The following is a 26,957-nucleotide window of genomic DNA, read 5'->3' on the forward strand; positions in this document are numbered from 1 at the left end:
CAGATGCTGAGGATTGAACCTAGGCCTTCTGCATGCAAAGCAGATGCTCTGTCACTGAGCTACAGCCCTTCCCCTGAAAGGCGCTTTGGGACTAAATGTGTAGCTGTTTGAACAGGATTTTTTGGTGCTGGGGGAGGAACCATCCTATGCCAAATAGCAGAGGGTAATTTTAGTTAGAACAATTACACCAGAAAGCTTGCGTCTTCCTTCCCATGAGCTGTTGTCCTGATTTCCCCCAATTGCAAACCCCCCCCCCCCCGCTAATAAATGTTAGAAAATGAAATAACTTAACTGCAAATGACATTTCTAGTGTCACTAGTAGTTTGGCCCTAAGGTAGCAGGGTTTTTTGTGGGTTTTTTTAATAAGCACCAATTACGAGCATTCTTCAGCAACTTGCGAAAGACTATAAAATTATAATCGCCCCCACAGCACACACACATGCCTAAGCATTGTTTCAGTGCTGCAAGGGGGAAAGGTGTACATTTGTTCCCTGGTTTCTATGTATGTGTTTTAGTTTCTGGTGTACCTGTGATTAATTGCGGCACTTTTAGCAGAGAGCTAAGCTTCAGAAACACACTTCAGATAACATGGTGTGGAGCAGGGAAAGGAACATTTTTAAACAGTGTTATATAAAAAAAAAACCATACAGGAAAAATGAGAACAGTTTATTCCTTCTGAATATTGGAGAGGGTGTAATAGAGGAACAGATAGCAGGTGGCAAAGCATCTGCCTCTACATGGTTTTCTTCTCCAGGTGTCTCTATTGCAGCCTTCCTCAGCCTTGAACTACAATTCCAGTCAACCCAGCGAGCATAGGCAGTGCACAGGTGTTATGGGATTTGTAGTCCAATGACTTCTGGAAGGCACCAGCATGTGCCTTGCCTCCTTACAGCCTTTGGCCTCTTTGACTGGTGACTGTTGTTGTTGTTCAGTCGTTCAGTCGTTTCCGACTCTTCGTGACCCCATGGACAGGTGACTATGCCCTACTAAATACACTCAGTTGTTAGTTCTACGTTACCAGCGTTTGGACAGTCGGCAACATTTTCCACCTTCATCCAACCAAGGAGTATTCATCCTGAACCAGATGCTCTTCTGCTCCTGTTGGCTATTCCCCAGGGATCAGTTGACGGGAATTAAGAAGCATCCAGTTCAGGGATGCAGCTAATTTCTTACAGGCCATAAACTCAGTCTGGTCCTGAGAATACAATTTGCCGAGTCCTAAAATATGTCACCTAGGAAACCGGACCATTGGTCCACGTTATTTTTCCTTGCTCCCAGCTCTAGTCTTATTATTTATTTTTACAAAGTTCCAGAGGGTCAGCTTCATGTTTGAATCCATTTAATTTTACATATCAGTGATATGTTAACCATATTTTCATATCAGCGATATGAAAACATGCACCGTTTTCATGTAATGCAATTTCAATTGATCTCGTTTCAAAATGTCTATGAAAACAAAATATGTGTGTGTGTGTGATATTTTAATGTTTTACAAGTTCTGTTTTTTGTAAATAAAAGAAATCTAAAATGATGATTGATTAATAAAGCACTTGTTCTTGCAGGTCAATTTTTTCTTTTTGCTTAACATTGTGCGAGTTCTAGTAACCAAGCTAAGAGACACTCATCGCGCCGAGTCCAACATGTACATGAAAGCTGTCAGAGCCACTTTAATCCTTGTGCCCTTATTAGGAATTCAGTTTGTCATTATTCCATGGAGGCCAGAAAACAAGCTTGCGGGAGAAGTATATGATTACATCATGCATATATTAATGCATTACCAGGTATGGGTCTGGTAACACTGTGGTTTTTATGTTGTGGTTGTTATTTTTTTAGTTAGGTATGTAAAGATGGGGGAGAAATTTGTTCGGATACCTACCAATTTGCACTTGCTTGAACCAACATGTGAACTGAATCACAAGCATCCGTTTTCAATGTGTACTTCTCTGAATTTTGTGGTGCAGTTCACCAACCAAGCAATGCACACCAAGTATTAAGTCAAAGTGCACACATAAATACCTATCTTAGTGAAAATAACATACAAAAAACCCATTGAATTAAGGGAAATTGCTTGTAAAAATGCAGAGAGAGAGAGAGAGAGAAATCGCATATGTTAGGAGAGATGTGCATGAAAACTTGCTATCCTGATGGTCTCCCGAGTTAACAAAGAAGCTACAAGGGGCTGAAATAGAGACTGCCTGTTGCCATTTAGAAATGTAATAGCGTTTTCTCTGCAGAAAAACATCCTCAGCTGGAAAATAACACCATGAAGTACTCCCTACCAGGTTTCCCATACTAGAAGTGGCTCTGAACTATGAGAGTCAATTCATCTCTAGCTCTTTACATCATCTGCCCTCTTTACGAGATTGTCCTTATCACAGAGCAGTTTCAGTCAAAGCATTTGATGAGGATCCTGTCTCACTGTTCAGTAAGCTTATAAATGCTTTAGTAGCATGAGCTAGTTTTGTTGCAACAAATGGGGTAAAATTGCCATATGAAGAAAGTGGACAGCTTAAAAATAAGTGGTAAAAACAAAGTGGTCTGAGATCCACTTCTCTATACCCAGTTCAAATCCTATAGCTCCACATTAGGAGGCGTGATGAATTCTGTTTTTGTTAATCTTGATGCAAACTGACCAGATCTCTACCTCCCTGATGTGTGTGCAGATGGGAACATAATTCTCCTTAGGATTCTGCCCTTCTCTGTATTTTGTGATACAAAATGCTTCCTCAAAAAATGGTCCCCATAATGTGGTTTTTGAAAAATGCATATTTTAAGATGAAACACATTTAGAAACACATATATTGAGATAAAATATGCACTTCATTGGTATTTTGTGATAAAATAGAATTTATTTGTGGAGGATTTTTTTTTAAAAAAAACCATGATTACTATAGAAACTGAATAGAACATACAAATGAACAAACGTGTGAAATTGACGTGGATTGGAAATAGATTGCTCCATCTATCTGCAGTTACACATGTGGTACTTAACAAGAATAAGCAAAAACAAAGTAAATGAAGTGCTACATTAGTCAGAGACAGGTATTTAATTAGATACCGATATAGAAATGTGGAAGACCGAGTTCAAGATTGGAAAAACAAGACACTTGAGAGAAAACAAAATTAACAGATTAGCCCAACCCTGTTTCTTCATTTATATTACATTACAGATAAGTAATAGTATATATTAATTGAGGCACAGGAAGCTGCCTTTATAACAGGCCAGACTATTTGTCCGTCTAGCCTACTATTGCTTAATTAGAGATCTTTCTCCTCACCTACTATCAGAAGCAGCTCATCAGGTGGGTCACTACTGGTTATTGGGAGGGGCAACAGGGAAGTCAGCATGGTGCAAACGCACCAGCAGGAATGCCAGATTGGCTTTGCAGTTCTTTGTACTGCAGCAAACTCTACACCAGCTCATGCCTCCCCCTTCTGACAAGCAACAGTGATCTACCTGCTGTGAAGTCAGCATAAGCAGCTCGGTCTCACCTGGCAAGCTGCCTCTGAGAGCAGATGATGAGAAAGATCTGCCTGCCTGGCAAGCCACTTCTGCTTGCTACCTGAGATGCCAGGGATTGATCCTGGAACTTTCCACATGCAAAGCATGTACTCTACTACTGCGCCATGGCTCATTTCCAAACAAATTTATATATTAATGAATTAAATCCTTTTTAATTAGGATTTATTAGCAATTATTGCTATTGACTTAAATAAGTGAAATGTAATACAAGCTGGGTAACTTAAACTAAGTAATAATGCACAATCTTTATATGGTGGTTTAGAACATTCAGAGCACTTCATATACTTTAGCCCAAGCCAAATGTAATGACAAACCATAGTTTATCACTGAATGAGCAAGTACATACCTCGGCGGAAAAGGGATTGCATGTGCTGAACTGCCATAATTCCATTACAATGTGGATGTTGATTCTTGCATGGAAGTTGGGTGCTCACAGTCCCACTTCTCCCCTAGGCAGGGGCGTAGGAAGGGGGTGCGGGGGGTTGCCCACCCCAGGCGTCACCTTGACGGGAGTGACAAAATGGCGTGCGGTACTCACCGCGGGGCCTGCAGTGCGCCAGAGCCCCACATCTCAGGCGCCTGCTGCCTCCTCCCCCAGCTGTAAAGCGGCTGAGGCCCGACAGCACGCCCCGTCCCTCATCCCTCCCTAAGGGCGCTGTGAGCCCCGGGGCCTCAGCCGCCCTATAGCTGGGGGGAACGCAGCGGGCAGAGAGTGGACGGAATGGGGGGCGTGGCACCCATAGGAATGGCCCGTCCCTATGGGCACTGTTTGCCCTGCCCCATGGGCAGTTCGCCCCAGGTGCTGGAGAGGCTTTCCCCGCCGCTGCCCTTAGGTGTTTTTATTAGCATCTGAATGTGGTTTTTCTCTAATGAAAATGGTGACATGTCATTCCCTAGATATGTGAGAGTCCCATCTACAGATTTACTGCAGCTTAGTTGTAACATAATGTGGGAGTCTGACAACAACTACTGTTGAATAACACTGCTTTGCCATGGGGTAAATGTTATTAAAATGTGTTCAGCGGTCAGATCCGGGGAACTGTCTAGCTATTTCTCACTGTGGGTGCCTGCCATTTTTGCACTATCTTCCTTAATATCTTAATATAATTAGCCACAAATATCTGCAATATAATTGCCAATTAAGCAAGGAGGACAGTAGTGTCAGGGTCAAACTGTCAAGCATTTACAGATCTGAGTTCCATCCCATTTCACCCTTTTTAAACAATAAACAGAGGCCTCTCTTCACCTTCTTGTACAATGTACAATGGCAAGTTTCTTTACTGTGCATGCATTTTTATTACCCATTTATTGCTGTTACCTTGTAGAAATAACATCACTTTTGGACACATTTTGCCCTCCACACCAGGCTCCTTTTCTCACCACAGACTAACTCCTCTACAGAACTGTTAACTAAAATCTAATTTCAAGGCCATCTGAGCAAACTCATTGTCTTTAAGCCATGATCCCCGTTATCCTCTTGTGAAAGACAATATGGCTATAAAACTCAAATGAGAAGAGAATTTCAAGGGATAAGAGCAGGAAAGGAGGAAATCGTGTGACCCAAAGTGTCTTTTGTTAGAGAGGATAGGGGCACAAATGAGAAAGACCTGTATTTTGGTGTTGGAAAAGTGTCTCGGACTGCAGTCTGATGCATACCTGTAAATACTCAATTGAACACAGTAAGATTTACTTCCAAAGGCCACATGGACTGAATTGACTTGTACTACACATTTTGGTAGTACAACATAGTTTACTGTTGTGCGTGCATTGTGAGGTGTCCTTTTCAAATATGAGCTGCAAGGGGGATGAGGATCATAGGAACACATAGGAAGTTGCCCGATACTGAGTCAGACCGCTGGTCCATCTAGCTCAGTACTGTCTACACTGGCTTGGCAGCAGATCTCCAGGATTTCTCACAGGGCTGCCAGCAATTGGACCTGAGACCTTCTGCGTGCAAAGCAGATGCTCTACCACTGAGCTACAGCCCCTACCCCTCTGTCCTTAAGAACAATGGTGTGGGGGGGGGGGGGAGGTTAACCCATTCCTCATGCAAATGTGTTCATGACAAAAATACATCCCAAATCAGGAGTGATGCTGCCACTGGCACAAATGCAAGCTTATGCCACAACAGTTCTGCTTGTCTTTTAGGGATCATACGTGATGCGTTTCTGGTCCTTTTTTCCTTTTCTTTTTGAGAATGTATAGCAGCTTTTAAACTAATGTACCCCGAATTTCCACCTCTCATTTAGTGGATATGTTTCTCACACAAAGACCCCCACTTTCTTGATTCTCTTAGTTGAGGATATGCCATTGCTGGCTTTGATATGGGTGGTGAGGGGGAGATAACCTGGCAGATATCACTGTTTTGTCTTTCAACAATGAGATGCTGTAATTGTAGGACAGTTTTCTTTAGCTATATTAGAGTCCAACTATACAGCATGAAATGAAGGCAGCATTAAATTTTGTATCATTACTTTGCACCCTAAGCAGCCACGGCATAGATAAAGAAAGAGTCTGAATAATTTTCTCTCTTTTCTTCTTCTTAGGGTTTACTTGTGGCAACTATTTTCTGTTTCTTCAATGGAGAGGTAAGCATATGAAACAGTGGAACTTTATGTTACGGCAATTTACAAGACTCTTGTTCACTCTTAGTATAATAAGGAGACATGGATAACTTTTTTCCAGCTCATGTCAGATTGGCTTGTAAAATCAGCCAAGCTGCTTCTTTGAAAATAACAGAGAAAAACACGGTTTCTGTTCCATGGAAGTCCATTTTAAGAAATTGCTACTGGGGAAACTACATTTCCCAATGGTCACTGGGGCATTTCTTCCTGGCAGCACACTGGTCAGAGGAGGAAGGGATCTCTCTCTCTCTCTCTCCTTGCTTCTTCTTGGGGCTGGAACAACACCATTACTGCTGCCCAGCCAGGTGTGTGCTCTTTAAAGGAGGAAAAGCCATTTTTGTGTGTCAACGCAGAATGGAGTGCTGGTGATAGAGGGGAAACTTTTATCCTCCTATAAACTTCATTAACGTATCTTAGGATCCGAGTCCAATGGTAATTCTTCCTCCCGCCCTTTCCAACAGGGTTGTGAGGGGGGAAACTTCATCCCTTGCACTGTCTTAAGCTGATTTATCTTAGGATCCAGTGTCATAGACTCTTTTCATTTTTTGAATAAATCGTGACATTTTTGAAAGCTCTTTTAAAAAAAGAAAAAACTTGATTTGTGGCAGGCACTATAAAGACACACTTTGAGAAACACAAGCCCAACATCCCTTACCACATCTGGAAATAGGTGCATGACTGTTTGGATCCTGGCTATAAAATATAATATCATAAAATGGTGACACAGAAAGTGTATGTATATGTCGTTAATGTGTCTCAGTATTGACTGCAAACATTGTCCATTTTATGATAAAACCCGTACATACGAATTCCTTGTGCTAAATATTCTGAGAAGCATTGAAATGCTGGCTACATAGCATCCATGTTGTCCATCCTTTCGTTTACACATTTAATAACTAGCACTGGCCTTCCAGAGGTCCCTGGAAAACACACACACACCCTGCTGCCGCTGCCCCAAAAATCATTGAACCAATGTTCTCTCACACTCTCATCTTGTTGCATCAATATTTTATATGAATTTATGTTTAAATTCCTCCTCTACAATAATGATTAAAAAAACATTGGGGGAAGAATGTGAAACATCCCTTCGATACCTATTACAAGTAATTCTTGAAAGGCCATGTAAGAAAAGGGGAGAAATAAACTTAATGATGCTGCAAGATTATTTGACTACCTGCTGGAAAGCAAAAACTCACACTCCCCTTATCTCGAGAAGAGCAAAATTGCAACCACTACCTTTAACCCTGGACCCTGGGCAGAATGTGACAACAGGCATAGAGTCTGTATGAGTGGTTGGGAACCCAGGCACTGCCCATTAAACTCTCATCAACCCTTTTATAATCCTAAAGTCTGCAAGCTGAACTATAAGAACAGGTGTTGGTGGCTCGTGGCAGGAGTGGGGAACCTCACTCAGGCCTGGGGTGGAATGTGGCCCTCCAGATCTCTTTATCAGGCCCTTGGAACTCTTCCCTACTCTCTCCAGCTCATATCCCTCACTGGCCTTATTTTGCCCCACAAGTGTTTTTGCCTGACTGGAATGTGTCGAACTGTGACACTGCCTCTTTGCTCGTCTGGATGGAAGACAAAGGGGGGTGCATGTAGAAACTAGTCTGCTGTACCAAGGTAAAATTTACACTTTTGCTCCACCTGCTTTTGCCTGTGGCCCCAGGAAGGTCCTTGGACTAAAAGAGGCTCCCCACCCCTGGCTCAGAGGAGATCAGTATGCCCCAAGAAGGGTGTGCATAAACTGGGGGTCCCTTTTAACATCAAGTTGCCACTGTTGTCTTTGTGTGACAGTTCTCACAGAAGGACCCTACCTGGGAGTGAGACATCAACAAAGGTTCCTCCAGCTGCCACGGACTCCCTCTCCCAAACTTGGCATAATTTTCTGCATGATTAGGCTGTTCAAAACTGCCACATTGGGGTTTTGCTAACACACCAGTGCCAACAGCCACTATTCCATTTGCTTGCACTAGCACTGTAGCGACATGAAGAAGCCCTGCGGCCATTTTACAGGCTGCCAAGTGCATTGGACCCACCCAGACATACTGCCACAACATCCTCACAAACAGCTGCCTGACATAAAGAGATGCATTTTATCTTTTATTTATACAGGACGGCCTAATGAAATGAAAGCTAAGAGGAAAGGGGGAAATCCTAAAATTGCTTGTTGACGTTTTCTAGCTATAATGAAGAAGCAGCCTGTGACACATTCTTACTGAAGGGGGAAATACTGTATGCCATCATTCTGAAGCTTTGCCAGTATATTAATTAGGATATACAAGTTGCGAGATAGGAATTCCTGTTGGAAAAGCCGTCAACTTTTTCATTATCTGTTCTTACGCAGAAACCCAAAGGCCTAGTTTTCAGATCAGAGCTGTGCATGAATACATTATCTCCCACAGACAGTTTTAAAATATTAAATTACCCATACAAAATGTGTTTCCCGAGGCCTAAAGCATTTGGGTTTGCAATCTGTGTGTTTCCTTTCACTGGTTAGAATCCATACAGGTGTTTACAATGCGAACCTGTGCATGTCTGCTGAGAAGTAAGGCCCATTGAGTTCAGTGGGATTTATTCCCAGGAAAGTGTTTGAGGGATTGCACGCCTCAATCTGAATATTAAAAACTGTGTTTTGTTGATTTATTGTTTAGAGCCTAAAACTAAGGCTTTAATATTAAGATGACTTCCAAGAATTGGGCTGAAATCCTTCAGTCAGAAAGGCAGTGGAATTTTAAGGCAATTAATATCTAAGCAAATGTGTTTCCAGTTAGGCTGTAAATTATTTTAAACTCAGATATGCCATGTTTTACTGATTAGGTGTTAGTATATATAGATTTTTCTTCTTTTCTAAAATCTTAACTCGTATAAAAGGAGAGGGGGAACCTGTGCTCTCCAGATGTGGTAGGATCACAGTTTATAACATAAACAGGATGGGGAGGGGAAGTCAGTGGCAAAACCAATGCATCAGCGGAGACAATTTGGCACTCAGGCCAGAGCGTTGGCACTGCACTGCTGCCTAGCCCCTCTCCCTCCTGCTACGTTTGCAGCAATGCTGCTGATGGGAGGTCAGGTAGGTGCTGGCCATCGCTTCCAACCACTACAGGAATTAGCTAGAGGGATAAATAGGTCTGTCTTGCTATAAAGCAGCTCCTTATGTTCCTTAACTTTGGCGGGGCAAAACTGATCCTGGTTGTTGAAGGAAAATAAATTGGCCCCTCTGGTTGTCTCTTCCTGAATGAGGGATTCTAAGAGATTTCCAGAAGCTCTGAATTGGGAAAACAGAACAATATGAATCTGGATGATTTTATCCGGCACCTGCACAAGTTCTCTTCTAATTATACAGTTCTCTTTTTAAAAAAAACCAAAAGACTATGTTATTATAGAAACCCAATATATCTCTAATATTCTCTGACCCAAAAAGAAACTTGACCCCATGAAGTCTGCCCATAATTTCTCACCTCTAAGTGAAGGGGGAAACAACGTGCAATCTTTTTCCTGCCGACTTAGAAATCAAATGGTTTTATCTCCCACCCCAAATTTGGATCATTTTAAGCACAAAATTGATGTGTGTGTTCTTATTAAGCGAATTGCCTACTTGAAATGTGTGTCTTCTGCTGAATATTTCATCACTTAAGGCCATCTTTAGGTGTACATTACGTTTTCCCAGTATGCAGACATATTGGCAGGCATCCGTCTGTCTCAGGACACAATGAAGTCAAACTGTTGCAAGGTTGCAGCACCTGCTGCGGCTGTAGAGACTGATACGGGAGAGACATGTTTTGTTGCAGCTGGGGCAGATAAAGGCGTCAAATGCGCCACGTAACAGTGGCATCAACCTACTGACAGTTTTCTGAGTCTACACACTGAACTTAACATTACACTATAGTTTCATAATCATCTGTGGTTTCTCTTATTGGAAGTGCTGAGAGTTGAGATGTTGCATGTCTTATGACCTGAGGTCAAGGCCAGGATCCAGGAACCACAGACTTCACATCCCAGTTTTACTAAGAACTCACTGTGTGGCATTTGGAAGCCCTGTCTACATAGGCTCCAGCGGTACAGGCACTGCTAATTTTGCTGGAATCTGCGCTTCATGCTACTTCTTCCTAAGCAAATAGAACTATCCCGTATTTATTTCAGGGAGCTTTCAGCTATCGAATTGGCCTAAAGCAACTTGAGTTTGAGGGCAAAAAGTGTAAAACAGAAAGAGATATGTCAGCTTCCCCACTTTCCCAATTTTTTAAATTCACAAGAAGTTGTTTTACATATAGTCACCCCACTGACCCATCTAGCTCAGCATTTTCTACACTGATTGGCAGAAGCTCCCCCTGTCTTCAGAATGGGGTCACTGTCAGCCCTGCCAGGAGATGCTCGGAATTAGACCTGGGACCTTCTGTATGCAGAATATAGGCTGTACCACAAAGCTATGGTGCTCCCCCAATAAGAATGTAAGAGCCCTGATGGATCAGGCATAAAGTTCATCTTATCCTGTATCCAATTAGATGCCACTAGAAAACTCCCAAACAGGGCATTAAAGGCAATTGCCTGATATTGCCCCCCCCCCACCCCGGCAACTGGTTTTCAGTGACATGGAAGTGCTATTTCGCTACCACAGCTATTAGTCATTTGATAGACCTGCATGAATTCTCTTTAGTCTCTTTTAAAAGTTGGGCCACTACCTAAGCTAGTGTCAATCCCCACATCTTGTAGCAGCAGAAAACTCCATAAGTTCATTCCTGCTAGCTATTCTTGTCCCTGTGAGCTGGCATCTTTGTGCTAGTAGTGCTTGCTTGTTGTTTGGCTTAGTCACTTTCCCCCCCAAAGAAATTCACGAAGTGGGACAGAGCTGCTACACTCACTTTCCAGCACGTGCGTAATGGTTGCCTACTGAGAGGGAAAGAAGCGAGGGAGCAGGGAGGTTGGCACGGTGCAAACACTGGCAGGAGTGCTGGATTAGTTTTGCCCATGCATTTGCACCACACTGCCCTCGCACCTGAACTCCTGACCATCTGCCACCTCATTGTGCTTCCTGCCCTCTGCTTCCTCAGCTAGGCTGCTTCCCTCACATGCACTGGAGAATGTCATATGATTCCACCACTAGTCTGTAGGTACCTGGGGAAGCATCACATAGGAAAAGTCTTAGGCTAACCCTGGTTGAGTGATAATATAGTTTCTGTGTTCATTTTGCAGGAAAACACAGTTGATTTTTCAGCACACTTTCAGAGAACCTGGAAGAATTCTGGTTTCCTCTACCAAAATTTCCATGCTGTGCCTTAGATTCAAGTGCAACCAGTTAGCTTAAAGCTTGGGAGCCGCAGCTCTCCATTCCTTCCAGTGAAATTGTCCAGCTAGCCCTTGCCAGGTGCACAGAGATCAAAGTTTTTTTTTTTTTTTTTTTTGTATGGCTCAGGAAAGGAATTAATAATAGTGCAATAGGAGCTCAGTTTCTCGGTGATTTATTGCTTATTACTGGACTGGTTTGCACGAAGGCAGAATCAGGTGAAACTGATCCAAAATAAATGGTTTCAAAAACAATGTTCCATATCTGCGTTTGGAACAAGTGATTCAGCCTTATTTATTCACAAATGTTCAGTACCAGAAAAGCTTTGTCTAGAACACTGAAAGAATAGCTTAATTTCATGTCTTATAAGCCTAGCCATGTCAGATGTAAGTCCGATTTAATTCAATAGGGCTTACTCCCAGGTAAGTGACATTAGGATTGGAGCTTTAATCAATGGGAAAACATAATGTCGTTTGTGTTCAGCTCTTGTCATGGAAGGTCTGAAGACATACCAGTTAGGAAGCTAGGCGAGCACTGTATTGCCTCTCTTAAACAAGAACAGAACAGTAACTGGAAACTCATGATTCTACCCAACTAAGCCCAGTGCCACCTAGTGTCTAAACTATATGATGGCGCTATCCACACAGCCATCTAAGAGCATCAGTCTCACTGTTAATGAAAGGGGAATGTCTATTGGCTGGCCTTCTCCCCTTTGTGAGATCACTTTGAAAGGACTAGGCAAAAGTGAATGAATGCAAAATGACATTTATAATACAAAAATGGTGCCTGTACACCTGCTGGTACCATGTGGATGATGTTTATGCAGCCTGCCTGCTTTGCATAGATTACCGGTATGTGTGTTTACAGAGACTGTGAGGAGGAGATAATAAATTGCTGAAATTTTATTTCAGTAATTTACTGGAATTTTTTTTACTAGAACCTCAAGCTCCACCAACTGGAGTTGGTACGAAATAGTAGATTGGGTTCTAACAAATTAACGTATCTAGAAATAAGAAACAATATGGCTCTGCCAACATGGCTCAAACAAAATTTTCATTTTTACAACATCCTAATCCTGTCAGATATAAATTTGAATGTCTTCCTGGTTGTCCGCCCAAGCTTTGTTTCAACACCCTACTTTGGAGCAGGCTGGAGGCTTTTTGCTATTAATGTTGTGATCCAGAAATCTTTGCAGGTCTGTTGCAAATATTAATCTCCTAGCCGACACTGGTTTATATGCACAGGGTTTAAAAAACTCTGTATATTAATATTAATTTTGATCTTTTAGCACCAAGCTTTCCCAATTAGATCCCAGTCCCTTAGGGAGATTCAATTAGGTCAGCATATTTATAAATAACTGGTGCTGTGTGCCGTAGCTGAGAGAGTGAGCCATGAGATAAGGAGCCCCCTAGGCGGATACGCAAATTCTCCATTCCTTTGCTTCACCTCTTCCCCTACAATCAAGGGATGATGACCCTCTCTTTCCATGTATACTGTAAGAAATCCAGAGATGGGCGTGAAACATTTTGAATACTCAAAAGTATTATAAACAGTAGGGTTGTATCTATGTAGAGTAGATTCACCGAAATTAATAGGTCAAGTTAATCAATTTCAGGGGGTCTCCTCTGAGTAGGACTAATGTCGGGTAGAACCTCACGGCTACAGTCCTATACATATATACCTGGACGTTAAGTCCCTTCTATGGGCATTTACTTTTTAATAGACATGCATAGGATTACATCATATCGTTATCCCTCTGCCAGTTCATTCAGAACAGATGTGTACTATAAACAATGCCTTCCTGGGGTGAGGAGGGTGAAACGAATGGGAGGTTGTGATCCTCCATCAGGAGGACATTCTGGAGCTACTATTTCTTCAAAATACAAATAGCCTAAGCCTACTTTAAAAAAAAAAAAAAAGTGTTCATAATAACATGCAGTTGGATTCCAGTTGTGTTAGGTCGGGCTTTCTAATATTAACGCTGGTGGGTATTTAGCCTTATGCACTGCACTGCTCATTTGCCTATTGCTCATGTTCTCTTTCCACCATGAAAAATCTGGCCAGCAAATTACATTACATTACATTTACTTCCCTTCCCGCCCGCCCCCCCTTTTCCTCTAAGGAACTCAAGGTGGTCTCTTCCATTCCTCATTTTACCATCACACACTCATCATGTGAGGGAGGTTAGGCTGAGAGACTGGCCCAAGGGCATCCAGTGAGCTTTGCAGCTGAGTAGGCATAGGTCTCCCAAGTCCCTAATACACCACACTGGCTTTCCAGTATTCATGGTCTGTTTGGGGGGAAATAAGCTAATGTCTTCAATAATCAAGAATTGTGCATTAATGAGACAGAATGAATAGAGAGATGATTTGTGAATCTTAAACAAAATGTGTGGTGTTTTGGGGAGCAGCCATTATTCAGCAATGCGCTTTGAAATCTACATATGAACCACTTTGAACAGATGGAAATTAGGATCTCTTTCATGTTGCTCAGTCTCTGCCCTTTCAACATTCTTCAAATACTTCATTTTGTATTTGAATAGCAAATGGTTAGACTTAGAACATATTATCAAATATTGCAGGGGGGGAATCTATTAACAATGCTAACAGAGTGGCACTGGTAATGCTTATTGTATCCACAGTATTTAAGGATCAAGAAATGAAGAATAAACAGTTGAACAAATGCCTTTCAACTTTGCTGCATTACTAGTTTTAGATTCAATGCTTTTAAATTTCTCTTCAGTTTAATTTTCAAAACATAACTTTATTTTTTTATTTTTTAGTTCCTGACTAGACCAAAACAATCCTTATGCATATGTCTCCTTTTGCATTGTGGCCTTTGTTGATAACCAGCAACATAGTTGGCTACCTGTTGTTCTTTTCTGGACTTTAGCAGCTTAATCTGGGAAAACCATTTGCTCTGCATCCACAATGCAATTCCTATGCATCTTTGCTCAGATGTAAGGCCCATTGTGTTTGGTGGGGCTTACACCCAGGCAAATCTGCATAGGATTGCAGCCTTCAAACCTTCTGCTGGGTCTCATTTTAGAACAGAAGATTAAAATAAATGGTTTTCTTTTTGAGATAAAGAAAGATTCTAGCTTCATGGTTACATCATGAAAATTAATATTAAACTTTTTTTTTGAGGGGGCCTCGGGCAAAAGGAACTTCAGAAAAGGTTCATACTGTCAAAATGTTTTGACTAAGGAGTCAAACCTCTTATGAGACAGCATTCTTATCAATGCCATTTTATGTTCTCCACAATTGACTGGACGAACAGCCAGTATATTGTAAGGAAAACAAAATGGTGATGACCATAAAAACATAGCACTCAAGTCTACCTGTGGCAGCCTCAGTGCACATCCAGAGATCTCAAGAGTGCAGGGCCTCTGCCCATGAATGCCAAAGGCTGATACCAGATCTGATCTTCAGCACCAAGATCCCCATTTATGAAAAGCTAAGCACACTCATTTAATCCTTTTTTAAAAGCATGCACTGTGAGTATATGGAATACTGTAGAATATATACAATGGACTAGATCCAGAAAGCCCCATGCATGAATGGGAGGCATTTCTGCTCACACATAAGGTGGGTTGTCAACTGCCCCTTCTGCTGCTCCCAGTACCCCTTCCCACAGCATTCTGGAGGCAGTGACGGAGCTTCATTCTCCGGCACTGGGGGCAGGGGTGGGGCTGGCATGCGTCCCAGGGGCGTGGTGCACCGCCCAAAGAAGCGGGACACAGTGCGCAGCCCAAAGGGGCATGGCATGCGTTCTGGGGGTGTGGCGTGCCACCCAAAGGGGTGTGGCACGTGTTCTGGGGGCGTGGCGCACAGCCTGCGGTGGGTGGGGGCAGCTGCGATGGAACTCCCCCAGGATCGTGCCAATGGGGGCGGTGCGCTCCTATCGCCCCCACCTTCGCCCCCTGTCTGGAGGGTCCCCCGACTAACAGGAGCATCTTTTGCAGCATTAAGGACTGCACTGGCACGCCAGTTCTTTGGATCTCACCTACCCCCAATGAAAGTAGCCACCATAGCAGCTGGTTTTTTTAGAGGGAAGGCAAGATTTATCAGCCACTGTGTTAGAATCAATTCAGATTAGCCCCTTATCTTCTGTTACACTAGCCTAAACTCTAATATCTTATATCTGCAGGTCCAAGGAGCTTTGAAGAGGCAATGGATGCAGTATAAGACCCAGTGGGGTCAAAGACGGCGAGAACATTGTTCTACGCGATCTACCTCCTACACAGCCACTTCCATCACGGAGGTTCCAATTTATCTATACCACCACGACTCCAACAGTGAACAGTTTAATGGAAAGTATATAGAAGACTCTGAACTTGTTGCATTAAAATCTGGAGAGACGTCTGCTTAGCTTACGAATGAAGGACTTCCTATTTATACAAGGAGGAGGAGACTTCAAGGCGACTGCAAAAGTGTGCTCAGTCAGGTGCATATACAAGCAACAGATGGCAACAGCTCGAGTCTGAAAAAAACAAATGTGGCAGATCGCTCCAGTACTCTTAAAGGCCAATAGGTCTAAGGCTAGAGCTAGCCAGTGAAAAGCATGGAATTTCACTAGTTTCAGAACTTGACCATATGAAATGAGGGATGCACTAATAAAAACAACAACCATCCATTAGATGTCCCATGACAACCTGGGAGATGCCATTGTTTCTATACATGGATCTTTGTTCTCCAAGCTGAGCAAAAAGCAAATATGAGATGGTTAACAGCTATTACATTAGATACTTTCTTTTTACACTCAACCTTGGAACCATAAACATGAACTATTTCTCAGCATCCTGGAAAGATTTTGTTCTTTGAATTTAAGTCAAAAAAAATCTTAAAAGATTTTTTGCATTTAGAGCAAAACAATAGGAATCATTCCATTATATTTAAATCCTCACTGTCTCAAGAGGATTTCATGCAGTATTATTCTGACATCAAGCACAGTCAGAAATGAAGGTAAAATATTTATTGTGCCACAAGCATTCAAAAAGACTAGATTGTCTAAGAAACAGACGGTTCTGTCAGAGTGTAATGAGCGGACCCAAGAGACTTTGTTCAGCATTCCATATACTGGTTGCTTGATATTAATCATTTATTGGGAAACTGTCAGCCATAGTTTTCAGTCCAGCAGATATAGGGAACAATTTTTCTCTACAAATAAACTGTGAAATGTACTTGGAAATTAGTTTTTTTTTTTCTTTTTAAAATTGATACTTCTGAGCTTCTAAATACTTACAATTTTACAGTTGCTTCTAAATATTCATCATTTATTTTGCTAATGAAGTCATAACTCTTAAGGATAAGGAATACAGAGAGGGGGTTGTCCACTAGGTACTTAAACTTTTGGACCCCATTCATACCTCATTCCAACACACACACACACGTATTCAAATGAAAGAACCATATTGGAGGGGGGAGAATTTAGTGGGTTGTCCAATTTCTGCATTACTTTTCCTGTGGACTAAAACATGCAAAAGTCAGAGGTTTTTACACACACATCCCATCTCTCCCTCCAGCATCAGACAAGCAAGAGGCATTATTACAGTTAAAGGACCCATTCAAGCCAGTCAAAAGCATTTCAGCCCCAGTAAATTTAGTCATATACTACATACATTCATGTTCAAAGCACTTCCCATAAAAAACAAAAATCTGAATTATTGAGATAACTGGATCCATAAAATAAATAATATTATTATATTAACACTTTAAAAAATCAACTATTAACAGTTGATTTAGCATATACCAACATTTAAGTGATTATGAAGGTCAGATAAGAATATCCACCTTCGCATCCAAAAGTAGTCCCAAAGCTGATGACATTAGTACCTAGTAACTGCTTCCCACCAACACATTATTAAATTACTCAAACCCAATAGCAAGAAAGCTCCCCTCAGAGTTCTTCAGGAAGCAGTTCCATTATGTAGACTTTGGAGGTTGGGCAAGGTAGGTGAGAACATGTGTTCCCCATGATGGCCAACACCAGAGTCTCTTTTCCCTCACAATTTGAAGCAACTCTCTTATGAGGAGAGCAAGAAATGGGTCCAGCTTGGAGAAGGGGACATGTTCTGGGAAGGGTCCCAGGGATCAGCTAGAAAGACTGACCAATCCCATCCATTAGCCTTGGTGTTTTAGCATTGTTTGATCTTAAGCCTAATATTACACTCATTGTCCTAAAGAGAAAATGAGGTAGTGTATTGCTCCCGAGTGTTTGATGAGTGAGTATTACTGATTATTTGTCAGTATTCAGCAAATGGCCAAATCTCTCAGGCAAGTTTAAAGGTAAATTCTATTCACAAGGAAGTATTTTGGGATTTCTAAAAACTGTTTTGTGGTTCTAAGTCAGCCTCTCCTCCTGCATTGCAGGAGGTTGGACTAGAGGACCCTTAGGAACCCTTCCAACTCTACAATTCTGTGACTCTTCAACCTGATGCCCTCCAGATGTTTTGGACTACAACTCCCATCACCCCTGACCATTGGCCATAAGCTTCTACACACAGCATGGGAATAGATGCTCTTCCGGCCCATGTGCAACATTTTGCACAGCCCTCCCACATAATCTCATTTAACGTGTGCAGTACAAAGTGTACTGGTAGGCATTAGATTGCCAAATGGTAATCAAGTGATAGGTAGTTATTATAAGTTGTCTCATTTCTGTGAATAGAACAGTACCAGGCCATGATGAACCGACTTGAACAAAAATTCACAGAAACATTTCTGTATATTGTAAATTTGTAGTCACAACCCTATGCAGACTGTGTCCTGAACAGCTGAAAGTGTGCAAACTACACCTTTTCTTTGAAGAGAGAAATGAAGAAAAGGGAGACTGTGCAGAAGTTTTGAGGTAAAAGAAACCAGATGATCCAACCAATGTTATTTAAATTCCATTTATTTCAACAGAATATAGGTATATCCATAACAATGCAATCTATATATGATTGCTAATGTCAACTCCTCTATGTTCAATGGGGCTTTCCCCTAAGTAAATGTGTGTAGGATTGCAGTCTAAGTCTCCTTCCATAGAAATCAATGAGATTTAAAAAGGTGTAACTTTGGTTGGTTCGTGGCCATAAAGCATGTTCCATCTGATGTCATAGTTTCTCTTCAGTAAATTATCAACCAATCGTACATGCAAAGTATATAATAAACTATATGCTTGCATTTTTAAAATTCATTCTTGCCTTGGCACTAGAATTATTAGACTGAGATACTGGTGACCAGAATACATCAGATCTACAAAGATTCAAGTCACTGAGGTTGAAATTCAATTTAGTGGCTGGCTTGGTGAAGAAAATATAGCCTGTCAGATTCATTAAATGCATAATTACATCATACATCACAGAATGGGACCAGATTTGCTTGAGCTGCATCAAATAATAGGAAGTGTTTTTTTGTTTTGGTTTTTTTAACCAACAAGATCATCATCTTAAACTTCATTCCTAACTTTGCTAGGATGTAGTGAACAAAACCGAGAAACAGTTTTAAAAATCAGATCACCTTTACTGGGAATGTTATACTTCTGATCCCTTTTATCCTTATTGAGATTTAGCATATCGGTACAGTAGTTATATAACTTCCTAGTGCAAAAAAATGGGCTATTGAAACAGAAATGTACATAACGCATAAAAGTCCTGAAACCTGTAACAATGTAACATACTTATCTGTACAGAATTATTCACACAGTATATTATATAATTGGGAATTTATAATATTGCCATGTTTTTTATGGAACAATGTTCAGCTTTGTGATTCATCAACCCATTCTACTCATTGAACTTTGTTCATATTACAAAAGATACTTCTGAAGTTTTTTTTTTTTGTACAATAGATCTGTTCTATATCAAAAGCTACTTCTGAAGGTTACCATCGCCAAAACATTTCATCTTATAAACCTTTAATGCTGGGTGCATTCTTGTAGACTATACATTAAGATGAAATACCTCATGCTTGCATAATATGTTCTTCATTATCAATGTATCATATTGCATTAGGGTGCCCTGGGACTTGCTGGTGAATGGTAGGTCATAAAGTTAATGGTAATAACATTGAGAATGTGCAAAATAAACTCAACTGGGAAGGACAATAGAACTACCCCAAAGAGGTTGGTCAGGTTTGCACTGTTGGAACACCAAATCTCAATAGTTCAGGCATGGACACCAGTAGGATCTGAACTATTGTATAACTGGAGTTCTCATTTAAATGCTGTTGAACTAAGCTTTGCCCCATAGTGCACAAATACACAATGGCTTATATCGTAAGATAAGCAAACATAAGGAAGTTTAGAAAATTTAAGTACTGGTATTCCGTCCCTTCCTTTCTTTGCAGTCACCTGCAAACACAAATACACACCGATCAGAGTCCCTTCTAGACAATGTGTGGATGCCCTAGCTCACCCCAGCTAAGAAAGGCATTTGTCTGATAGTTAAGTCTTTATTGACAAAAGAAGCACTTACAGCAATTCCTTCTGTGTGTGCCCGCACACATACACACATTCCAGCCACTAGGCAGTTGTCCCTCACATCTGTGCCCCGCGAAGCAATTGCAGCAACAGTGAGAGCTCACCCCTCCGCTTATATACTAATGCAGGCTTCCTCAAACTCGGCCCTCCAGATGTTTTGAGACTACAATTCCCATCATCCCTGTCCACTGGTCCTGCTAGCTAGGGATCATGGGAGCTGTAGGCCAAAAACATCTGGAAGGCCAAGTCTGAGGAAGCCTGTACTAATGGGTTGCACGCTCACAACCTGAGACATCTCCTGCATGGAAGTTGCGTGCATGGTGGAGGAAGGTGGGGAATCTATTGACCCTTCTGTCACCAGAACAGCTGCTTCTTCCACCACATCCTGTGAACCTTCCTCCTCCTCAGACTGCCCTGACTCTTCCCCAACTCCTGCCTTGTGGGCACCACCAAACCTTTTAAATTACTGGTGCCCTCTCCTGGATCTCTCAGCCCCCTACCTCAACAACACACTATTCAGAGCCCTAACAGTGGGATGGAAGATTCGCTTTAAATCAGACTTGGGATCCAAGACAAAGTTCACAGAAGAAGAGTTTCCTGTCCCCATACCATCCTATGTTGTTCAGGAAGAACGTTCCCCGATTCTGTTGTGAGACTTTTGCAGGTGTGGGGAAATGGGGGTCTACTCCTTCCATGTGTTTCCTTAAGTTTATTTATCTTAGAGTCCAAGCCATTGTGTACAATGTGAGGATATTGCTGAAAAGGGGGGTCCCATAAATATATTCTATCTCCCAAATTTGTTCCTCCTTTTATTGGCCAATTGTGTGGCAAAGAGCCTGAAATATAGGGACTGATAATCAAAAGAACAGCTGTATCCTATACTGCAACTCTTCTGTGAGGAAAGGTTGCAACATTTGGAACTTCTATTTTTGAGAAAAGGTGAGGAAGAGGGGGCATGGTAGAAGTCTATAAAATCATCTTGTATCAGGCTTTTTATTGTATTTTTTCAGAATTCAAAAATAGCTACCAAATACAAAGTTGTCTAATGCATAAATTGCAATGGAAAGGGTGGGCATTGTTAGTGAGAAAATAAACAGAATAAAAAAATGCATTCCTATTTTATTTTATTGATGCCCTGTATAAAATTTCTGCAATGAGTACCTGTTAAGCAAAAAAGATACATTGGGCATATTCTACAGTCATAAACTAAGAGCATAATGAAATATGTATTCACACAAAATGGATATAGATGTTAATTGGGTGTCTCTGGGCTCCGAGTTAGTTGTACATAATGTCAATATTGCAAGAGCAAAGGATTTTATAACCTTAGTATTGAGCAGGCTGGTAAAATACACCTGCACTGCATAAAACAATAAATTTCCAAGGTTACTTAGCTTGAGAAGCTGACATTCAGTCAGTAAAAATTAATTATAATAATGTTCCTTTTGTTTATATAAACCAGGGTTTTTTATTCTTATTAATTAATTGCTCTACTTTTATCCTGTCAAAATGTTGGTTGCTTTGTACAATGGGAAATGTTAATTGCTGACAGTTAAATTTGCTACTCCATTGCATTAGCAGCGTATTCAAATTATGTAATTGAATTAATCCATCAGACATACTAAGGCAGGTGACAGGTGCCAGAGCTGAGAGTGGCAACAAGATTTCAGAGGGAAAAGTTGTGTGCCACACTGCCTGCACTACATCCCCTAAGCAAGCCTTCAAGTGTAGTGAAGGACTCTGTCCTATCACCATTGCTGACATCCAGTTTGAAGGGCACCATCTTGTTTTTCAGCAAAATGTCTTTGATGGCTGGAGAATCTCCATCACTAGCCGCCTAACGAAACAAAGTGTCCTGTAAGAAGAGCCCTGTAGAGCAGGGGTCGGCAACCTAAGGTTCGTGGACCGGATGCGGCCCAATCGCCTTCTCAATCCAGCCCACAGACGGTCTGGGAATCAGTGTGTTTTTACGTAGAATGTGTCATTTCATTTAAAATGCATCTCTGGGTTATTTGTGGGGCATAGGAATTCGTTTATATATTTTTTCAAAATATAGTCTGAGGGACGGTGGACCGGCCCACGGCTGAAAAAGGTTGCTGACCCCTGCTGTAGAGAGATAAGGCCAAGGCTCCATCTAATCCCTAGTCTGACTAGTCAGGTGCTTTTGATAATAATGAAGTCATGAGGTCACGAAGTCAACCATGCTGCTCCTCCATTTTGTGCTATAAGAAGCCTGCTGTGACAGCCATCTTGTGTTGTGGCACCAACACACACACATGCATGCATTTCAGGAGAAACAGCCAACACTTTAAAGAGGAGGACTACTGCCCTCTGCTAGCTGCAAACACACCATCTTCAATTGGAACCAAGGTTTTGAAATGGTCAGGGAGCCTCTCAAAGTACAGCGAAATCCCCACCTTGCAAGGTTGGCCTCCAACTCAGGAAGAGTAAACAGAATGGCAACAAGGGGGTGGAGCTAACATACTCATCCCCACTTCCAACCCCACCATCTCAAGGAGGCTGACATGTTTTTGATATGTCTCAACAAACCAGGTTGCTGGGATTCCATCAAAATATACCTGCTTGCAATACCGAAACAAACATTGATAACATACTTCGTAGGCTGTTGAATCTGCATCTATTTGAATAGCTTTTAGAATGACTGTGGGTACACAGTAGAGCAGTGTTTTTCTTTTCTTTTTTTTCTTTTTTTAAAGATTTTATTCTTTTACCATAAAACAAAACAAAACAAGAACAACATTACATAAACACAATAAAAACATAAAACACAATCAACAATAAAAACACAACAATACCATACAAAGAAAAAAGAAAACTTATACATACCTTACCAAAACCTTATCTTAATTTCTCAACTTGTTTTTACTTCTTAGGGGGACTTCCCCTGGTCCCTCCTCTGTCTTCAAATACATATATACTTTTTGGGTAGCTTCATTTCTTTCCCCAGTAACTTATACTCAATATCTTAATGTTCTTCATATTTATCTAAACCAATATATTTCTTAACTTGTATTCTATATCTTATCACCTTCTTATACAAATAAATCTAACATATCAAAATTTCTTCTATACCCATTATAACTAACCTTAAACTTCTAAAGCCGAATCTTTTATATATTTCTGCACAAATATTCAAACATTCAATTTAACATGCTTAACTAAGTAGTCCTTAAATTTCTTCCAGTCTTGCGACACCTTCTCCTCCCTCTGGTCTCGGATTCTGGCGGTCAGGTCTGCGAGCTCCATATACTCCATCAACTTCATCTGCCATTCTTCAATTGTCGGTATCTCTTCACCCTTCCAAGTTCTTGCCAATAAGATTCTAGCCGCTGTTGTGGCATACATAAAAAATACTCTATCCTGACTGGGTATCTCTTCGTTGGTCATGCTCAAAAGAAATGCCTCTGGTTTCTTACAAAAGGTAATTTTCATTACCTTCTTGAGCTCATTATAAATCTTATCCCAGAAGGCCTTTACCCCTGAACATGACCACCACATATGATAAAAGGTAGAGCAGTGTTTTTCAACCTTTTTTGGGCAAGGGCACACTTGTTTTATGAAAAAAATCACGAGGCACACCACCATTAGAAAATGTTAAAAAATTTAACTCTGTGCCTATATTGACTATATATAAAGTAATTCTCTTGAATAGGAATCAAATAAACACAATTTTTCCCACGGCACACCAGGCAACATCTCGCGGCACATTAGTGTGCCGCGGAACAGTGGTTGAAAAACACTGCAGTAGAGAGAAATAGAGCCATGGTTAAAAAAAAACTCCCCACTTCAGAACAAGGTATAGAAATAGTTGCATTACATCTTTGTAGTATGTTTATTTTCATCTGCATTTATAATTTGTATACCGCCTTTCTGCATTGTAAGCAGAAGGCTGTTTACAAGCCACAGAAATGGCAAAATGCACAACAAAAGAACACACATCCTATAACAATCCGATCCAACACAAAACAAGTCATAATGGAAAATATGACTATCAACATAAACAACTTAAACCAATTAAAGTAATATTCAGTAATCCAATTCAAATAGAATGTTAAATGACAAAATTAATTCTCAAACCATCAACAGATCAGAATTTAACAGAAAATCACTCCCAGCGATTACAGTAATCATCACTAAACTGTGATCAATAAAAACAACTGCAAAGTGACTACACAAAATACCACAGACCGTATGAAAAAAAAGAAAAGAAGCTGAGCAGCCGAGTCACATAGCTTCTAAAATTGCAAAACACAGCTCATCCCCTGGTCCAGGTCCAATATCTAATCCTCAAGCAGATGACCAAAAAAGTTTGGTCTCTGTACTGAAACAATAATGATTTCAATATTGCTGTAAGTGGCCTGGAGTCATCTGTCCTAGTGCACTCCATCTCTGGAGACTGGGCTCTCTGGCAATGTCATTACAGTCTCAGTAGTCTCCTCCTAGGCTAGGACACCAAACAGAAATGGATGGTGTTACCAGCATCCTGTGTCAACAGCACCTGCATCTTTGCACTTGGCCTGGACTCAGGTCTGTTGTGATATTATGACATGACGAGCTGCGAACGCTGCAGCAAGGTCACAAGACTCAAGAGTCATGTTTCCACTCTGTGTGAAACACACCAGCGATACCAGCTCCCACACATGTGATGTCATTGTAATTTACTATTGTATTTCTTTACTTTCAGTTCTGCATCAGGAGGTGCAGACGCTTTAACAGACAGCTCTGAATTATGAGCTGCTACGCAGATATATATATTCTTCTCTAAATCTACAATAAAGTAGGTTCTAGCTAAAAGGCTTGTGTGTGTTGTTTTCAAGCTGGGAACAACCGCATATTACATTGTGCCCCTGGACTCTAGAAGCCAGAGGGCACGGAAGCTTCGTCCGCCTTAGGGGTCAGTCTCTCAACCTGCCCCCGCGGGAAGTTTCATAACAAGGTCAAGGTCCTAAATGGTGTAGCGGAGAAGAATATGGACAGCCTTCCTAGCCTTTTCAGCAGTCCAGTATCAATCCTACACCTGGCTCCAGCCAACACATTGCTGGCTGCTTCACCAAAATACAGCAAGGAACCTGCCTTTCTGAGTTGCCCCACAAGAGCTGAATTCAGAGCACACAGAAATTTTTATAAGCTTCACGACGTTAAAATGCATCCACCCGTTTACCGTCAAAAACCATTAAGTGAAATGAGAAGTAGAAGCAACATATACCGCCTATTGTTTGTGAGAGAAATTCTGTGTCATAATCAGCCGGAAAGAAGCAAGCAGCAATATTGCAGAACTGCATACTCCAGCAAATATTCGTTCCCTAAATAAATAAATTTCTCAAGGTTGGAATGGCAATAACAGACAAATCATTACTAATTTCATTTTTGCATGGCATTTTGAAGGGACCAAGAACTTTTAACTTATTTAACTGCTCAGAAGGGATGAAGCAAATCTCAGTTGGTTTTGATCAAGAGAATTCTTTTGCAACTTTTAAAGTCAGAATGCCGACTAGCAAATACTGAAGCTTTGTCAATTGTTCTGCCTCATTTATATTTTACTTATTCAAAAATATTGAGGGGCTGCTTGGTTGGTAAAGTAGCTTCCAATGGCAGAACAAGAAAAAATATATAATTTTTAAACATAAACTTCCTATTGCATGAACCAATGATGCGGAACCTGTGGACCCCACCCCCACTTTGGGTGACAGCTCTCATTCAAGCTGTTATGTGGTCTAAAAACCAGACCTGCAACCCTCCCCAACCACCTTATGATACGTGATGGATGCTCTAGGAGTTGGTACCACCAAACTGTAGCACCCATGTAGTAGGGCAGAACTGCAGAACTGCCTTCCCAACAGGGGCAGAGTGGCAACATATGGTGTCAGATGGGTGTGGTTTGGGGAAAACATCCTGGTTGGCCAAATTAGGAACCACACACCAGAGGTTCTCCACCCCTGTCCTATGGTATCAAGTAAGAAAAGGAAGGTATCGATTTCATGCCTTCAGTATTCTAATATCTAAAAAAGGAAACAAGTGCTCCTTGCTGATTTTCATTTCTGCTTCCTAAACAGCTGCTAATTCAAATATTATTCAGAAACTGACATAAAGTTCCCTTGCTGATTTTGTCTGGTTGCACAAGCTATATTAAATACCTGTACTTTCCAGACTGAAATCCAGTGAAGTGAACAAGATTGAATGGGCATCATTTAGCTCAGATGTTTCTTTCTTTTTGCATCTATATCATAGTGGCTAATCAGAAGAAGTGGCCAACCAGAAACTTTTAAATTGAGCTGATTAAATTGTGCCCCACACTCCCACATCATAAAAACTACTTTACGCATATTTTCTTTCAAAGCATGCTTGAAACTGACCACTCTTTCTTCAGGAAAAAGCAGCCATGGGATGGGGGCATGTAGGAAATCCAGCTCAGGGCAATGGTGTGGCAAGTCCTCTCACTGAAAAATCAAACACCCGCCATTTATTCAGTCCCTTCCTCAGAACAAGTAAGTTAAAACTTGGGAAGTAAGATTATATGCAATTGAGGGTCCTGCAGAAAACCTATTTATTGAATATTCATCTTGCTCTGCTCATTCTCCTTTCCCTTCCTCCCCCACAACAAACACTCTGTGAGGTGAGTGGGGCTGAGAGACTTCAGAGAAGTGTGACTAGCCCAAGGTCACCCAGCAGCTGCATGTGGTGTAGTGGTTAAGAGCGGTAGACTCGTTATCTGGGGAACCGGGTTCGTGTCTCCACTCCTCCACATGCAGCTGCTGGGTGACCTTGGGCTAGTCACACTTCTCTGAAGTCTCTCAGCCCCACTCACCTCACAGAGTGTTTGTTGTGGGGGAGGAAGGGAAAGGAGAATGTTAGCCGCTTTGAGACTCCTTCGGGTAGTGAAAAGCGGGATATCAAATCCAAACTCTTCTTCTTCTTCTTCTTCTTCTTCTTCATGCAAAGCTTACGTGGATGTTAGGTTATATCAGGCTTCCTCAGCCTCGGCCCTCCAGATGTTTTTGACCTACAACTCCCATGATCCCTAGCTAGCAGGACCAGTGGTCAG

At 41.3% G+C, this 26,957-nt stretch overlaps 1 protein-coding gene across 1 annotated transcript in view; it reads left to right on the top strand.

Annotated features, from left to right (window-relative positions):
• The window catches only part of CALCR (calcitonin receptor), a 67,589-nt gene extending 50,973 nt beyond the window's left edge, over positions 1-16,616 (top strand). The window contains exons 10-12 of the mRNA XM_033165704.1: positions 1,563-1,781; positions 6,070-6,111; positions 15,581-16,616. Coding sequence (XP_033021595.1) covers positions 1,563-1,781; positions 6,070-6,111; positions 15,581-15,802 — 483 coding nt within the window. The 3' untranslated portion in view covers positions 15,803-16,616. The remainder of the gene's footprint in view (positions 1-1,562; positions 1,782-6,069; positions 6,112-15,580) is intronic.
• Positions 16,617-26,957: the final 10,341 nt, after the last annotated feature.

Source organism: Lacerta agilis, chromosome 12 (genome assembly GCF_009819535.1).
Source record: "Lacerta agilis isolate rLacAgi1 chromosome 12, rLacAgi1.pri, whole genome shotgun sequence".
NCBI classification, from domain to species: Eukaryota; Metazoa; Chordata; class Lepidosauria; order Squamata; family Lacertidae; genus Lacerta; species Lacerta agilis.